The 18,852-nt window shown below is 40.6% G+C and overlaps 1 protein-coding gene and 2 pseudogenes across 1 annotated transcript; all 3 read left to right on the top strand.

Annotated features, from left to right (window-relative positions):
• The first annotated feature begins 1,115 nt into the window (after positions 1–1,115).
• LOC111970776 (transcription factor HES-5-like) lies at positions 1,116–2,514 on the top strand. The gene is made up of 2 exons (XM_023997543.1): positions 1,116–1,225; positions 1,341–2,514. The coding sequence occupies exons 1-2, from the start codon at positions 1,163–1,165 to the stop codon at positions 1,770–1,772; spliced, it is 495 nt and encodes a 164-aa protein (XP_023853311.1). The 5' UTR covers positions 1,116–1,162; the 3' UTR covers positions 1,773–2,514.
• A 5,688-nt stretch (positions 2,515–8,202) lies between these two features.
• On the top strand, positions 8,203–9,843 carry LOC111970674 (transcription factor HES-5-like; annotated as a pseudogene).
• A 3,995-nt stretch (positions 9,844–13,838) lies between these two features.
• On the top strand, positions 13,839–14,828 carry LOC111970575 (transcription factor HES-5-like; annotated as a pseudogene).
• The last annotated feature ends 4,024 nt before the right edge of the window (positions 14,829–18,852 follow it).

Genomic DNA, 18,852 nt, shown 5'->3' with positions numbered 1-18,852 from the left:
ATATACTGCATTATATTCTATACTACACCACTGACTGTTAAAAAGACATCTCCAGCACATCAGAGGCTGCTGCCTATAGACATAGATTAGGAATCACTGGCCACTTTAAGGAAATGAAACACTAGACACTTTAATAGTGTCTCTGTATCTTGCATTACTCATCTCATATGTATAAACTGTACTCTATACTATTCTACGGTATCTTAGTCACTTTAATTGTGTGTAAATATTGCATCATGCATCTCATATGTATATACTGTATTCTATACTATGCCACTGTATCTTAGTCCAATGCCACTCTGACATATAAGTATATATTCTTAATCCATTCCTGTCACGGCTGTCGTAAGAAGTGGACCAAAGCGCTTCACAACCGTGAAGCTTAAGGGCAATGTGCCACAAACAAAGTTAACTTCCCACACTGAAAGGAGGGAAATAGGGCTACCTAAGTATGGTTCCCAATCAGAGACAACGATAGACAGCTGTCCCTGATTGAGAACCATACCCGGCCAAAACATAGAAATACAAAATCATAGAAAACAAAAACATAGAATGCCCACCCCATATCACACCCTGACCAAACCTAATGGAGACATAAAAAGGCTCTCTAAGGTCAGGGCGTAACAATTCCTTACTTAGATGTACGTGRATTTTAGGTATATGTTGTGAAACTGTTAGACATTACTTGTTAGATATTACTGCACTGTCGGAGTTAAAAGCATAAGCATTTCGCTACACCCACAATAACATCTGCTAAACACGTGTATGTGACCAATACATTTGATTTGATTAGAAAGCACTGTACATTTTTATGCAGAATATGTGTGTCAGTCCCAATGTGTACGTTGTGATGATGAGTGTGTGCTCTGTCTGTGTCATTTATCCCAACGTTAAGCAGTAGATCTGGGGTCACCACTTTCCCAGATTCACACAGCGCTCTGTGAGTCACTCTCCATCACCCCCCACATGTTCCCCTGAGACGTGACCATTGTCCACCAGCATTAAGAAACCAAGCACCCCCATTGGCTACAGACTGAGAAACGCCAACAAGCCCAGTACCCACACATTCATATGCAGATTTGGGACTATATATAGGAGAGAAGAAGCCAGTAGAAATCAGATGTTTTCTACACAGAGGCCTTTATAGCACAGAGATCCAACCATGGCACCTACAATCCCTTCAGCTATGATCTACTCTAAGAACCACCTGACTCTGACCAACAAGGTAAACTGAAATTACATTTTGCTTTATGACTTGTTTCTTGAAAATAGTTGTCATCATTTTATCTCACCTGTAATACATTCTAGAATAATTTTATTAAAGACTCTCCTTCTTGCAGCTAAGAAAGCCAGTGGTGGAGAAGTTACGCAGAGATCGTATCAACAGCAGCCTTGAGAAGCTCAAGTCTCTCCTGTGTCCAGAGATCCTCAATCAGCAGCCCGACTCCAAGCTGGAGAAAGCAACCATCCTGGAGATGACAGTTAGCTTCCTGAAACGACAGCAACAGTATCAACCATTGAGCTCCTCCTCCTGCTCAGCACCTGACAATCAGGGTTACTCCAGGTGTGTCCAAGAGATTGTGCACTTCCTGTCCAAGGATGAGGTGAYGACACACTCCCAGAGAAGACTACTGAGCCACTTCCAGAGCCTGCAGCCATCCTCTGATAAGAACAGGAGGGAGAGTGACCTGCTTCAGTTGAGCACCCCAGCCCAGCACAGCATGAGCAAAGAGAAGGGTCCAGTCAACAGGGCCCTATGGAGGCCCTGGTAGAGCCTTACAGACTGGAGCTTCATTCTCATGCAGGACATTTCCCAGTCCTTATTACAGAGGAGTTAATCCACATTTTCTGCATTTGCAGGAGTTTATGTTAATTTGTAATGAAAAGATGCATTGAACAATATCAGTATTTGAATCTTCCTCTCTTGATTACAAGAGGATCAATAGCGTATTCTGTTTTATATTTCATTTTTATGAAGTGAATATACTGTGTATAGGTTCCCTGTGGGAAAGTTTTAATCATTTATGAAATAGTGTTCACTGTCTTTCTAGCGGAAAGATTGTGAGTGAACAATGTTCATTCCTATTTGTACTGTTTTGATATCGAAATGTAATATCTTAATGGCAAAACATGCAAACGTCATTACATTTATGTAGACACTGTTACCAGAGCGACTTAAACTAGCGATTGCATACATTTACTTCTTTATACTTGTCCCCCGTGGGAATCGAACCCACAATACTGGCGTTGCAAGCACCGTGCTATACCAACTGAGCTACACGGAACATTATTTCTTTCCCCTGAAAATTATATCACCATTTTAGACAGAATAATACTTCCTCTCGACAGTGAGAGGAGTTAAAACGTGTAGACCTACTGGTTTGTATCGCTATGTGAGTGTATCAGTATTCCTCGTATTCTGAGAAGGTATTCTAAAGATTGAAAACATGTTTTCAAAATGAATGTAAATCTTCAAATCAAGTCGATGCGAATAAAAACAATCATCGAAAACAATTAATGTTTGTTTGATTCATTACACTCCGTTGAAATGTGAAATGTCAAAATGTTTCTAATTAAKCTGGTTTCAAGAGATAGTACAGTAGCCTACGTATGTCTACCTAAACGGCTTTCATAATTCATACCTAAAAAATCATACCATACCAACTGCCAAAATGTCTCCAAAATGTCAACATTCAAAGGCCTATTTATTTTTCTGCAACAACACGCGCACTCATGACATCTATGTAAGTACGTGTCAGTGACTTCTAGGCCTTTTAAATTAAGACGACTTGAGACAAAACAAACTCGGTTTAACTTAATAATGTGTTCTGCTGCTGAATCTCACCAGTGAGAGACAAACATGACAGATACAACTCAAAAGTTGCCAACTAACTAGGCCTACCTAAGTATTCAAATTGACTGAGTTAAAGAGATTACGAAATTAGGTCGTTTGATGTGCAATTCATTTAAAATTAAAACATTGATAAGAGACTCAAAATAAAATGTCAAAGTTTTTAAAAAACTGCTCCGAGGGGACTTTTTTGTCATTAGTCACGCAGGAAACAAYTTCATATGCTGCCTTCTCGTGAGTGATTATTAATTGAACTATGTTTACTTGTCAATTTGCTGGTCAGTAATTACTGCTAATGCAATTAATTATTTAATGTATTATTAGTAATGCAATAATTATTAATTAATTAGTCATTAATGCTAGTTGTTACTATTAATAACTACTGATGGAAATTATGTCACAGTTAGTGCTCAACAGATACAGTAGACTGGTTGCGCCCAAATACGCTTGCTTATCCTACATGTGGTTTCCTGCAGTGCCCTACTTAAAAGTGATGCACATAATACAAGATAATTAAGAGTCCTATTCTCTACCATTCTCTCCTAGTGCACTTCCCCCGATGGATTAAAGGAATTAACTGGTGTAAAAAATATGGAGGACCACCAGTCCCATGCATGTAAATCCATGAGAGCAAGTCAAACCTTTGGGGGAAATGGTAAGACCTTCTTTATGTGAAGTACCATAATGATGCTTTGGACTTTTTTTGCAGTGTATACGTTTTCGTGGAAGTACATTCAAATAATCAGAAGATGTATTTCTGTTTCAATATGGTGGTAAATGAAACCAGTAAAATTCAGTATTCATTTCAGACACTAATCACCAGTGGTGGAAAAAGCACCCAATTGTCATACTTGAGTAAAAGTAAAGATATCTTAATAGAAAATGACTCAAGTAAATGTGAAAGTCACCAAGTAAAATACTACTTGAGTAAAAGTCTAAAAGTATTTGGTTTTAAATATACTTAAGTATCAAACGTAAATGTAATTGCTAAAATATACTTAAGTATCAAAAGTAAAAGTATACATAATTTCAAATTCCTTATATAAAGAAAACCAGAAGGCATCATTTTCGAATAAAAATAAATTACAATTATGGACAGCTAGGGGCATGCTCCAACACTCAGACATAATTTACAAACAAAGCATGTCTTTAGTGAGTCTGCCAGATCAGAGGCAGTAGGGATGACCAGGGATGTTCTCTTGATAAATGTGTGAATTAGGCAATTTTCCTGTCCTGCTAAGCATTCAACATTTAACGAGTACTTTTGGGTGTCAGGGAAAATGTATGGAGTAAAAAGTACATACTTTTCTTTAGGAATGTACTAAAGTAAAAGTTGTTATAAATATAAAGAGTAAATTACAGATACCCCCAAAAAACGACTTAAGTAGTACTTTCAAATATTTTTACTTAAGTACTTTAGACGATTCCAAATCAAAGATAGGAGGAATAGACAAAGAAAAGTGTGTTGGATTTTGTCTGCAGTTTTATTAGCTGAAAAATTAGACAACAATATTAACAAGAATATAAATCCTCTTTGGATAAGATAAAGATAAAATAAGATAAAATAAACATTTACCTTATCTTTAACAACCCTCCAGACGAGCTTCAATGCCATACAACTCTCCTTCCGTGGCCTCCAATTGCTCTTAAATACAAGTAAAACTAAATGCATGCTCTTCAACCGATCGCTGCCTGCACCTGCCCGTCCGTCCAACATCACTACTCTGGACGGTTCTGACTTAGAATATGTGGACAACTACAAATACCTAGGTGTCTGGTTAGACTGTAAACTCTCCTTCCAGACTCACATCAAACATCTCCAATCCAAAGTTAAATCTAGAATTGGCTTCCTATTTCGCAACAAGGCATCCTTCACTCATGCTGCCAAACATACCCTTGTAAAACTGACCATCCTACCGATCCTCGACTTCGGCGATGTAATTGACAAAATAGCCTCCAATACCCTACTCAATAAATTGGATGCAGTCTATCACAGTGCCATCTGTTTTGTCACCAAAGCCCCACATACTACCCACCACTGCGACCTGTACGCTCTCGTTGGCTGGCCCTCGCTTCATACTCGTCCCCAAACCCACTGGCTCCAGGTCATCTACAAGACCCTGCTAGGTAAAGTCCCCCCTTATCTCAGCTCGCTGGTCACCATAGCAGCACCCACCTGTAGCACGCACTCCAGCAGGTATATCTCTCTGGTCACCCCCAAAACCAATTCTTCCTTTGGCCGCATCTCCTTCCAGATCTCTGCTGCCAATGACTGGAATGAACTACAAAAATCTCTGAAACTGGAAACACTTATCTCCCTCACTAGCTTTAAGCACCAGCTGTCAGAGCAGCTCACAGATTACTGCACCTGTACATAGCCCATCTATAATTTAGCCCAAACAACTACCTCTCCCCCTACTGTATTTATTTATTTATTTATTTTGCTCCTTTGCACCCCATTATTTCTATCTCTACTTTGCACATTCTTCCACTGCAAATCTACCATTCCAGTGTTTTACTTGCTATATTGTATTTACTTCGCCACCATGGCCTTTTTTTGCCTTTACCTCCCTTATCTCACCTCATTTGCTCACATTGTATATAGACTTATTTTTCTACTGTATTATTGACTGTATGTTTGTTTTACTCCATGTGTAACTCTGTGTTGTTGTATGTGTCGAACTGCTTTGCTTTATCTTGGCCAGGTCGCAATTGTAAATGAGAACTTGTTCTCAACTTGCCTACCTGGTTAAATAAAGGTGAAATAAATAATGTAAAAAATGTATTTTCATGCACAACAATGCACTGTTCCTTTACAGAAATCAAGGTATGCATGGAATTTATTTTCTACCGTTATTTGAGGCAGCGTTTCACCTTAAACCAGATCTCAGGGTATTTAGTTAATAATTTCACAGAAAGAATAAAGTAGTAAACCTCTGCTTACATAAATACATACAATGCATTTCAAATGCTTCTGCAACTTTACATTTCATGTAAAACAACAGAATAGGTTCCAGAGCAATCTCTAACAGTCTGGTACAAATAGGACAARCAGCCAATCACCATGGTGGGAATACTTTCCCGACGTAGATATGGCGCTCTGATATATCCAAGCTGAATTTGCACATGAACAGTATATTGTGCTCTGTTCACCATAGGCTCAGTTCAGGCCCGCTCCACAGGTTTGTATCTCACGCTGCAGTGATAATTTTGTCTCAGACCCTAGTGTCAGCCCAATATGTAACCCCTGACCTATAATCTCCCCATCCATGCATCTCTCTCAGTTCATTGTTCGAAGCAGAGTGGCACAATGTCCTCCTCTGGAGTGGGAAAGAGACTCAGCATGTCCCTGGAACATTTGGAATAACTGGTGGGTYACAGCAAGGCCTTCTTCGGAGTGAAAAAAGACACAGTCTTCTCCAAAATAGGAGATATAGGAAATGTAGGGATCCTATTCTGGAGATGTTCTATAATAGCTATCTTCAGTTTCTCCACACCGCTGCTGCATTTCCTCTCCAACAGAGAGAGTTTACACCTGAAAAACAAGACAAGACAGTCATGAACACCTCTTCTCTCACACACTGTTTCTATTCATTTTAATACCTCATGACCTAAAGTATTTCAGTGTAATTTAACCTGATCTTATCTAATATGCTGATCCTTCACATTCATGATGAGTGATGTCCATGTAAGCTGGCATTTTCAAATATTGGTCTTGAGTTTGCAACTCGTCAATAAAGTAGAGATGATGGTCTTTGTAGGTCTTGCCCGAGAGTTTGTGTTGTTGTAGCTCCTCTGCTGTGCTGTGTTGCTGCGGGTCTTGGGCCAGCTGATGCTCAGAGAGTCGTTGTTAGTGAGCTCTACATCTCCACTCTCTATTTATGTGCCTACTTCTACACTGTCTCACACTATGCAGCCAATCAGATGGTGGGACAATATTCAGTGGGAATAATAGCTGAATCCTCACAGGACAGGTGGGAAGTTGTTCTTTATGCCATATGCCAAAGAGGTCGGCCACGTTAGTCGCTGGGAAAGTGTCTGTGCCCATGTGTAATCAGAAATATCATGTTCCCATGTTGAGTAGTGATACAAATCATCATATTGCAAATATAACAAATATGTTAGGATCACATGTCTTTCTGTTCATTACAATACATAGACGCATCAAACAAAACACAACACACGTCTTTATTTATAATATGGCCATTTTACGGGAGAAAAGATTTGATAAAGCCAGTGTGCAGCACATAGGTGCTTGGATTACCTGTCTTTGGACTGATAGCCAACCATTAAGGCAAAATCATGACTTTAACCAAGATGCTGTATGCACGGACATACTTCAGTCCAATATTTTGCCACGTGAAGGTTTTGACTACGTACATAGGCAAAATTATTCCAATATCCTAATGTGTCAAGTATATCAATTTTGAACATTTATATATGATAAATTGAAATAAAACCATATCAGCAAGGTTGTATGTTTGTTATTAAAGAAAAAAACTAGTTTTGAAAATGTTGTATTTGTACAAATAGAAATGACTGATCTGTTTGTTATTGGGAGAGTCTCTTTCTGAAGTGAATTATAACTGATCCAGATGGTTTTCCCTGTAAACCACTCTGTGTCCCTGCATGGGAACAGCCAGTGTGTCTTTGTGAGAGCAGACACACTTCTATAGTGTCTCAGGGCTAGCAGGCTGCATACAGAAGTCGGAGAAGCCGTGTGTCCCTGTGGCTTCCAGCTCCAGAGAGAGGAGAGCGTGTGACTGGGGCACGCTCAGCATTGTGCAGAGAGCCAGCTGTGCTATGGAACTCAGAGGAGGGAAGTGTGCTGCCAGGGGCTTCTGGTAAACATGAGTTCTGAATGGCCTCCAATCTGATCAGTACAATGTCACTGCGTCAAACATCTTTCAGTGAAAGCTACAATATTATGAGTACCAGTGTTTTATAATGTGGTATTTTAATGAATTTTTGTAAGTTGTGATGCTGAGCGTGAGCTCTGTCAGTGTCATTGATCCCAACATCAGGCAGCAGATCTGGGAGTCACCACTTTCCCAGATTCACACAGCGCTCTGTGAGTCACTCTCCATCACCCTCCACCTGTTCCCCTGAGATGTGACCATTGTCCCCCAGTAATAAGAACACTGAGCATGTGGCAGCTCCACATTCCTCATTGTCCTCCCAAGCTCACCCATTGGCTACAGACTGTGAGATTCTCAAACAAGCCCAAGCCACACACATTCATATGCAGATTTGGGACTATATATAGGAGAGATGAAGCCAGTAGAAATCAGATTATCTCTACACAATGACCTCTACAACACAGAGATCCAGTCACGACACATTAAATCACTTCAGCAATGATCTACTTTGAGGAGCACCTGACTCTGACCAACAAGGTAAATTGAGATTCAAATTCAAGGAATTGAATTTTATTAGATCATTTTTTTTGTGTTTCATTAATGTCATATACCAGAATAAGGTTATTAATGACCCTCCTTCTCTTCTTGTAGCTAATAAAGCCTGTGGTGGATAAGTTGTGCAGAGATTGTATCAACAGCAGCATTGAGCACCTCAAGTCTCTCCTGGGTCCAGAGATCCTCAATCAGCAGTCCAATCCAAGCTGGAGAAAGCTGACATCCTGGAGCTGACAGTTTGCTTCCTGAGACAACAGCAGTAGTACCAGCCAGTGAACTCCACCTCCTGCTCAGGACCTGTCAATCAGGGAGATATTGTGCACTTCCTGTCCAAGGATGAGGTGAAGGCACAGTCCCAGAGAAGACTGCGGAGCCACTTCCAGAGCCTGCAGCCATCCTCTGATAAGAACCAGAGGGAGAGTGACCAGCCACAGCTGAGCTCCCCAACCCAGCGCAGCATCATGTGCATCAGCATGATTACTACCTRTGAGGGTTTAGAGCTTGAGGTAGTCACTTAATACAAGTACTTGGGAGTATTGCTAGACAGTACACTGTCCTTCTCTCAGGACATATCAAAGCTGCAGGCTAAAGTTAAATCTAGACTTGGTTTCCTCTACCATAATCGCTCCTCTTTCACCCCAGCTGCCAAACTACATCTGATTCAGATGACCATCCTACCCATGCTAGATTACGGAGACATAATTTATAGATCAGCAGGTAAGGGTGCTCTCGAGTGGCTAGATGTTCTTTACCATTCGGCCATCAGATTTGCCACCAATGCTCCTTATAAGACACATCACAGTACTCTYTACTCCTCTGTAAACTGGTCATCTCTGRATACCCGTCGCAAGACCCACTGGTTGATGCTTATTTATAAAARCCTCTTATGCCTCACTCCCCCCTATCTGAGATACTTCCTGCAGACCTCATCCTSCGCATACAACACCCGTTCTGCCAGTCACATTCTGTTAAAGGTCCCCAAAGCACACACATCCCTGGGTCACTCGTCTTTTCAGTTCGCTGCAGCTAGTGACTAGAACGAGCTGCAACAAACACTCAAACTGGACAGTTTTATCTCAATCTCTTCATTCAAAGACTCAATCATGGACACTCTTACTGACAGTTGTGGCTGCTTTGCGTGATGTATTGTTGTCCCTACCTTCTTACCCTTTGTGCTGTTGTCTGTGCCCAATAATGTTTGTACCATGTTTTGTGCTGCTACCATGTTGTGTTGCTACCATGTTGTCACTCTGTGGTTAGCAATATTTGATCTGTTTTAAGATCATACCTTAGTTGTGAAATGTCATCCCTATTATAATTATAATGTGTATACTTCATATGAAAGAAAACGGTTCTATCTTATTGTAAAACCTCTTGTTAATTTTAAACAATATGTTGTCTTTTATCAAGACAGTAATTGTGTAGTATATAGCCTACTACTGTCTTAGAGATATGTCCAAGTTCTTGTTGTGATGTTTAATCACTTTATTTCTATTGAAATATTTAACTTAAATTAAGGCGTTCAATGATGTGAATCARTAAGTCAATCTGAATAAATACAGACATTATAAAATGAAATCTTCTCATTTGTTACTCTATTCTACTCTTGACAAAGACAGCCTTCCATCACAGTTACATTACTGATTTATGAAATTCCACATGTAGAACCAAAAAAAGCCTACTATGATCCATTACTGTAAACAAGGATATTGAATACAACACTGAATACATATTAATTTGTACCTCTCTTGGTGCTTCATTCAAAATCTACCACGTAAGATAAAAGTTAAGAGACATTTTTATCCACACAGAATTGCATGATATTAATTGTTTTAGTTGACATGTGAAATTGACTATAGAGAGATAATTAATCATAAATGCAAATTCCCCAGGAAGCATGACAGAGTTTWAATTTTTTACTGATGCACCTGTTTTATTTAAATGTATTATTTTGGGAGATAATCAGAATGTATTACAATTGCATATCAGTTTGTTTAGTTTGGTTATCAGTGATCCCAGGTGTTGGGCCCAAACTGTTGCTGTCATCTTAGTTCTCTGAAAATGTTGGGCATCTATGCCACTCAAACTCAAACGCTAATGTGATGTGTAATAAGACACACTTCTATTGTTCCTCCATTGAAAGCACTGAATGGAGAGAGTGTGGGAAACCCAGGAAAACTCACTCACAGAGCTCCTTTGGGACAATAGACGGGGACTTTCAGAGGTTAGAGGGGGTGTCTGGGTCTCTATGGGGAAATCATTGGATCTATTGCTAATGATCCCATAAATGTTCAGTATTTGGGTCTTGGGTATAGGCAGAAGACACCTACAATAAGGCCTAAGTACATAAGTAATGGCATGAAGCCATTTGTATGTGGGACATGGTTGAAATGTTCAATTTTGTTTCTGTACAGTACACAAACACACACTCAACTTGAATTGATTCTCTGTAACAGTGAGTCTGTTTCCTACAATAAATATTTAAATAATGAGCTTTACCCCCAGGGGCTCGATGGGAACTGTTTGTTTAAAGCCTCCTTATGTTTATCACCACCCTGATCAACAAGTCCCTCCTGACCATATAGGTGCCATCGATCTTCAAAACAGCTGCTGTCACCCCTTTATTGAAGAAAACCAACCTCAACCAGGACATCCTATCCAACTACAGGCCCATCTCCAACCTCCCCTTCCAAATCCTCAGAGATTGTAACATCAACTTCCACTGCTAGGCTGACGATACCCAGGTCTACATTAACACCAACCCTGACACCATCTCTGCCTTAGCAAAACTCAGCAACTGTCTAGAGGGCATCAGGGCATGGATGAAAGAAAACTTTCTCCAGTTGAACAGTAGCAAGTCTGAGGCTATGCTTATTGGGACACCCAAGCAGGTCACCAGTGCTGGAAACATCTGCCCTACAATCAGTGGCCAGGCCATCCACCTGTCCTCTGTCATCTCCAACCTAGGAGTCTAGTTTGATCCTTCTCTGTCCTTCGATGCCCACATAAAACAAATATGTAAAACATAATTCCTGGGTTATACCATCACTCTCCCAGCCAGATGCAGAGAAACTCATCCACGCCTTCAGCTTCTCTCGGATCGACTATAGCAATGTACCATTTGGGGACCTCCTAGCCAAATTACTACAGAGGCGCCAATTTATCCAGAACAGTGCTGCCAGGGTCCTGACCAGGACCAAGAAGTCAGACCACATCACACCTATCCTGGCCTCCACTGGCTACCGGGCAACTACAGGATCGACTTCAAAATTCTCATGCTTCTATTTACAGCCCTGAATGGATTGAGCTGCACCTACAACAGTGACCTCATCTCAGTCAGTGAGCCAACTTGCAGTCTCCAGTCGAGCCACTTCATACTGCTTCAAGTCACCAAGACACAACTCGAACTGTAGAGGACAGAGTCTTCTGCTCCCTTGCCCCTCGCCTATGGAATGCTCTCCCTGACCATCTGAGAGCCGCTCTATCACTCAGAACTTTTAAAACCTACTTCTACAGACTGTCTTTTTCATAGTCCTAGTCCCAATCTAAAATATATTTAGCACCTAGCCCACTTTTGCTATTTTACCTGCCTTGACTCTAAATGTATGTTCTTTTTATTGTATATATAGTGAACAATAATATTAACGCAACATGCAACAATTTTAAAGATGTTACTGAGTTACAACATCCTGATCAACATCCTGATTAATTCCTATAAGGAAATCAGTCTATTGAAATAAATCAATGAAGCTCTAATCTATGGATTTCACATGACTGAGTATACAGATATGCATCTTTTGGTCACAGATACCTTAAAAAAAAGGTAGGGGTGTGGATCAGAAAACCAGTCCCTATCTGGTGTGCAGCGTGACACATCTCCATCACATAGAGTTGATCAGGATGTTGATTGTGGCCTGTGGAATGTTGTCCCACTCCTCTTCGATGGCTGTGCGAAGTTACTGAATATTGTCGGGAACTGGAACATGATGTCATACACATCGAACACGTACATGCATCCCAAACATGCTCAATAGGTCTGGTGAGTATGCAGGCCATGAAAAGAACTGGTACATTTTCAGCTTCTAGGAATTGTGTACTGTTTCAGCTTCTAGGAATCTGAGTCTCTATCCTTGTAACATGGGGTAGTGCATTATAATGCTGAAACATGAGGTGATGGCGGAGGATGAATGGCACGACAATAGGTCTCAGGATCTCATCACAGTATTTCTGTGCATTCAATTTGACATTGATAAAATGCGATTGTGTTCATTGTCCATTTGTACACACCTACTCATTCGAAGGTMTTTATTTATTTTTACTATTGTCTACATTGTAGAATAATAGTGAAGACATCAAAACTATGAAATAACACATATGGAATCATGTAGTATCCAAAAAAGACCCCTGAATGAGTAGGTGTTCTAAAACGTTTGACCGGTAGTGTAGGTCAAGGACTAGTTAAAGTGTATATTTACCTGGAGTTTTTCCTTATTGTAGGCTACAACTTTAACCAGTTTTAGTCTTGAAATCTTTGGTTGTTTACTACACTACTCATTCTGTTTAGCACATGTCCTGACATGTGAATCCTTAAAGAACTATGCTGAATGGGTGTAGACAAAGAAGAGCTCTCCAGTAGGTGTACCAAAACATTCAAGGAACATTTTCTCAAAAGTGGGGTTACAAGTTTATCAACTTCCAAAGCAGAGTTACTTTCCCATTGTTCCTCAACTGCAATGTATGATATACCATTTTTTAGCTCTGAGTCTCTACTTTTATCCAATGTAAAAAACTAAATTTCTACATAGGACCGAATCCAGGTGGTTAGTCACATTTATGAATGTGTTATTCAATGCTATGGGATATAGGGGTAAAAGCCAAATGCAATATTTTATCAAATCTTTTGTAAATCTTTTTTTTAGGGTACCTAAAGAGGTCCTAGAATTCAAAATGAAATAGCTAAATGATCTATGGTATGATCATCTTAAAACGATTCCATATGTTAGCATAGTCCCCCCATGCTGCTGTTTCCCTCCAGAATCTAGATGGTCTGTGACGTCAGGCTCTGTCTATAGTACAACACAGAGCCAATAGCCGTCACTAATTGTCCACTGAGCAGGTTTTGTAATGCATTGATCACAGCAAACAGGAGTCAGTGTGGGAAACTTAGATCAGCTCTCTACTCACACTGACCAGTAGATCCAAGACCGAGGACAAATCTGCTGCTTCTGGACTCCCAAAACAGGGAGTGTATTCCCTCCCAAAAACGTTATATCCTACTTTGACCTAATATTGTCTAATTGTTTTATTTTTCGGGTTTAAAAGAGGTGAAAAACTGAAATCACAAGGAATTACCAAATGGATATTGTTTAGAAATAAAGTAAAATAATGCAAATCATTCATCAAATCAGATTAACAGCTCATAGTTCAAAATCAAAATCATTTGAAGTGCCTAAACTTGACCAAAACTGCACTGTATCAAGGAAATAGTAGGCTGTTCTTCAAAATTGAACAATCAAAAGGATTTGGGTAGCACCAAGAGTTTTAATGTACAGGATTTGTGTCAGTCGCACAAGTGTAAATTGTGATGATGAGCGTGAGCTCTGTCTGTGTCATTGATCCCAACATCAGGCAGCAGATCTGGGGGTCACCACTTTCCCAGATTCACATAGCGCTCTGTGAGTGACTCTCCATCACCCTCCACCCCTCCACCTGTTCCCCTGAGATGTGACCATTGTCCCCCAGAAATAAGAACACTGAGCATGTGGCAGCTCCACATTCCTCGTTGTCCTCCCAAGCTCACCCATTGGATACAGACTGTGAGGATCTCCAACAAGCCCAAGACCCACTATATATAGGAGATGAAGCCAGTAGAAATCAGATTCACTCTACACAGAGGCCTCTACAGCACAGAGATCCAGCCATGGCAACTACAATAACTTCAGCTATGATCCTCTCTGAGGAGCACCTGACTCTGACCAATAAAATAAATTGAAGATTCAAATTCAAGGAAATATATTTAATTTCATTGATTGTTTGTGTTTAAATAATGTCATATTCCAGAATAAGGTTATTAATGACTTCTCTTCTTGCAGCGAAGAAAGCCTTGCAGCGAAGAAGCATAGACCGTATCAACAGCAGCCTTTCCTGGGTACAGAGATCCTCAATCAGCAGCCCGACTCCAAGCTAGAGAAAGCAACCATCCTGGAGATGACAGTTTGCTTCCTGAAACGACAGCAACAGTACCAGCCAGTGAGCTCCTCCTCCTGTTCAGCACCTGTCAATCAGGGTTACTCCAGATGTGTCCAAGAGATATTGTGCACTTCCTGTCCAAGGATGAGGTGAAGACACAGTCCCAGAGAAGACTGCTGAGCAACTTCCAGAACCTGCAGCCATCCTCTGATAAGAACAGAATGGAGAYTGACCTGCCTCAGCTCAGCTCCCCAACCCAGCACAGCATGAGCAAAGACTAGAGTCCAGTCAACAGCGCCCTCTGGAGGCCCTGGTAGAGTCCTACAGACTGGAGCTCCACTCGCAGACAATCACAATGGACCATGTTGGTCTAAAATGTACAGTGGGGAGAACAAGTATTTGATACACTGCCGATTTTGCAGGTTTTCCTACTTACAAAGCATGTAGAGGTCTGTCATTTTTATCATAGGTACACTTCAACTGTGAGAGACGGAATCTAAAACAAAAATCCAGAAAATCACATTGTATGATTTTTAAGTAATTKATTTGCATTTTATTGCATGACATAAGTATTTGATCACCTACCAACCAGTAAGAATTCCGGCTCTCACAGACCTGTTAGTTTTTCTTTAAGAAGCCCTCCTGTTCTCCACTCATTACCTGTATTAACTGCACCTGTTTGAACTCGTTACCTGTATAAAAGACACCTGTCCACACACTCAATCAAACAGACTCCAACCTCTCCACAATGGCCAAGACCAGAGAGCTGTGTAAGGACATCAGGGATAAATTGTAGACCTGTACAAGGCTGGGATGGGCTACAGGACAATAGGCAAGCAGCTTGGTGAGAAGGCAACAACTGTTGGCACAATTATTAGAAAATGGAAGAAGTTCAAGATGACGGTCAATCACCCTCGGTCTGGGGCTCCATGCAAGATCTCACCTCGTGGGGCATCAATGATCATGAGGAATGTGAGGGATCAGCCCAGAACTACACAGCAGGACCTGGTCAATGACCTGAAGAGAGCTGGGACCACAGTCTCAAAGAAAACCATTAGTAACACACTACGCCGTCATGGATTAAAATCCTGCAGCGCACGCAAGGTCCCCCTGCTCAAGCCAGCGCATGTCCAGGCCCGTCTGAAGTTTGCCAATGACCATCTGGATGATCCAGAGGAGGAATGGGAGAAGGTCATGTGGTCTGATGAGACAAAAATAGAGCTTTTTGGTCTAAACTCCACTCGCCGTGTTTGGAGGAAGAAGAAGGATGAGTACAACCCCAAGAACACCATCCCAACCGTGAAGCATGGAGGTGGAAACATCATTCTTTGGGGATGCTTTTCTGCAAAGGGGACAGGACYACTGRACCGTATTGAGGAGAGGYTGGATGGGGCCATGTATCGCGAGATCTTGACCAACAACCTCCTTCCCTCAGTAAGAGCATTGAAGATGGGTCGTGGCTGGGTCTTCCAGCATGACAACGACCCGAAACACACAGCCAGGGCAACTAAGGAGTGGCTCCGTAAGAAGCATCTCAAGGTCCTGGAGTGGCCTAGCCAGTCTCCAGACCTGAACCCAATAGAAAATCTTTGGAGGGAGCCGAAAGTCCGTATTGCCCAGCGACAGCCCCGAAACCTGAAGGATCTGGAGAAGGTCTGTATGGAGGAGTGGGCCAAAATCCCTGCTGCAGTGTGTGCAAACCTGGTCAAGAACTACAGGAAACGTATGATCTCTGTAATTGCAAACTAAGGTTTCTGTACCAAATATTAAGTTCTGCTTTTCTGATGTATCAAATACTTATGTCATGCAATAAAATGCCAATTAATTACTTAAAAATCATACAATGTGATTTTCTGGATTTTTGTTTTAGATTCCTTCTCTCACAGTTGAAGTGTACCTATGATAAAAATTACAGACCTCTACATGCTTTGTAAGTAGGAAAACCTGCAAAATCGTCAGTGTATCAAATACTTGTTCTCCCCACTGTATGTCATGGACAGTAGTGAGAATAGGAAGATATATTCCTCATATTCTGTTTATGCATGAGGTTTTAACCGTCTTGTTGTGACTGAGAACATTTTTTAAATAAAAATGTAATTGAATAAACAATTTTTGTTGTTTTATTTGAAATAATAACCTTTATGTTTTATGAAACGTGTCATGTTGATCATGATAAACAATAACTTGAATGGTTCACAATGAGGATTTTTAACTAAAAATAGGTTTTATATCATCAAACTGTTTGTGATTGTCTGTATGACTCATCTGCTTTAAGCTCAAACCATATAGGAAAACGTTTTGTTACCACGACATTCTTCTCGTGATAAGGTAATATTGAAAAGTTATTGAGTATGTATCAGTCTGAGTATTTATCCATCATGAGTATTTACCCCAAAATGATAGAATTTGCTTTATGTGAATGTTATTCTGATCATTTCAGTGAAGATATTGCAGAGAAATGTGTGTTCTCTCAATGTAAAACCTCTTGTTAATTTTAAACAATTATCTTGTCTTTCATAAAGACTGTAAATGTGTTTCTTGTACTCTGGAGTATCATAAGAACTTGGACAATTCTCCAAGACGTGTTGTGATGTTTAATCACGTGTCTATTCACCTTGAGGTGATGTCTCATTGAGTCAATTTGAATAAACCAAAAAAAGTTATGAATTGACTGATATCTTGTTCTTCACTTTTTTCCCCAGTCTGAGCTAGTTACTCATCTCCTCATGCAAGAACAAATTGGAATTTGTGAGTGAAACCTTGTGTGCTCTTAGAGTTGTCCATGGTGCTTAACTAGAATTMCCCACCACTGAACAATGTAGCACAGGAAGCAGTCTTTCTAAACTAAGCTACTAATGCCTTAGCCAGCTCAGGTTGATCAATGTTAGCCTACCTACATAATTATGTTGAAAGTCATTCCACCATTGACAGTGTGTAACTTGAGTCACTGTGATAACAGTGAAAGACATGCTACACGATATTACAAATATCATTTAAATAAAATAATCAGGAATGTTTAATAAGTGGTATCAATTACAACATGTAAAAATAATCATTGCTGAACTTGAAATGAAAAGTAATATACAACAAAACAGAGTATAAAGCCTTTATAAAATGCTAAATAATTTGAGAAGCTTAATCCCTATAAGAATAAAATTGCTTTGAAGTGTATTCATCATACACTGTAGACAATTTCATGGGTACATTAAAACAAGATATACTTTTGTTAGTGGATTCGGCTATTTCAGCCACACTCGTTGCTGAAAGGTGTATTTAAAAAATAAATTAAAAAAAGAGCACACAGCCACGCAATCTCCATTGACAAACACTGAAGAGCTCAATGACTTTCAACATGGCACCACCATAGGATGCCACGTTTCCAACAAGTCAGTTTGTCAAATTAAAGCCTTGCTAGAGCTGCCCCGGTCAACTGTAAGTGCTGTTATTGTGAGGTGGAAAGGTCTATGAGCAACAACGGCTCAGCCGCAAAGTAGTAGGCCCCACAAGCTCACAGAACGGGACCACCAAGTGCTGAAGCGCGTAGTGCATAAAAATCGTCTGTCCTCGGTTGCAACACTCGCTACCAAGTTCCAAACTGCCTCCGGAAGCAACTTCAGCCCAATAACTGTTCTTCGGGAGCTTCATCAAATGGGTTTACATGGCTGAGCTGTTGAACACAGGCTTAAAATTGCCATGCGCAAAGCCAAGCGTCGGCTGAAGTGGTATAAAGCTTGCTGCTATTGGACTCTGGAGCAGTGATGAATCATGCTTCACCATCTGGCAGTCCAGCGGATGAATCTGGGTTTGGTGGATGCTAGGAAAATGCTACCTGCTCAAATCCATAGTGCCAACTGTAAAGTTTGGTGGAGGAGGAATAATGGTCTGGGGCTGTTTTTCATGGTTCGGAATAGGCCCCTTAGTTCCAGTGAAGGGGAATCAACGCTACAGCATACAATGACATTATATACAATTCTGTGCTTCCAACTTCGTGGCAACAGTTTGGGGAAGACCCTTTCCTGTTTCAGAATGACAATGCCCTTGTGCACAAAGCGAGATCCATACAGAAATGGTTTGTAGAGATCGGTGTGGAAGTACTTGACTGGCCTCAACCCCATCGAACAACTTTGGGATGAATTGGAACGCAGACCGCAAGCCAGGCCTAATTGCCCAACATTAGTGCCCGACCTCACTAATGCTCGTGGCTGAATGGAGGCTGTTATTGCAGCAAAGGGGGAATTAATGTTCATGATTTTGGAATGATGCTTCAACAAGTAGGTGTCCATATACATTTGGTCATGTAGTGTATGTGCAAATGTTGCACAACTGGCGATAAAAATACAAAAATAACATAATCATACCACAAAGACAATATGCATTGGTTGTTAGCCTGAGGCGCAA

Source organism: Salvelinus sp. IW2-2015, linkage group LG1 (genome assembly GCF_002910315.2).
Source record: "Salvelinus sp. IW2-2015 linkage group LG1, ASM291031v2, whole genome shotgun sequence".
Lineage (NCBI taxonomy): Eukaryota > Metazoa > Chordata > Actinopteri > Salmoniformes > Salmonidae > Salvelinus > Salvelinus sp. IW2-2015.
Note: the sequence above shows the minus strand (reverse complement) of the source record. Positions and strands in the feature narration are given on the sequence as shown.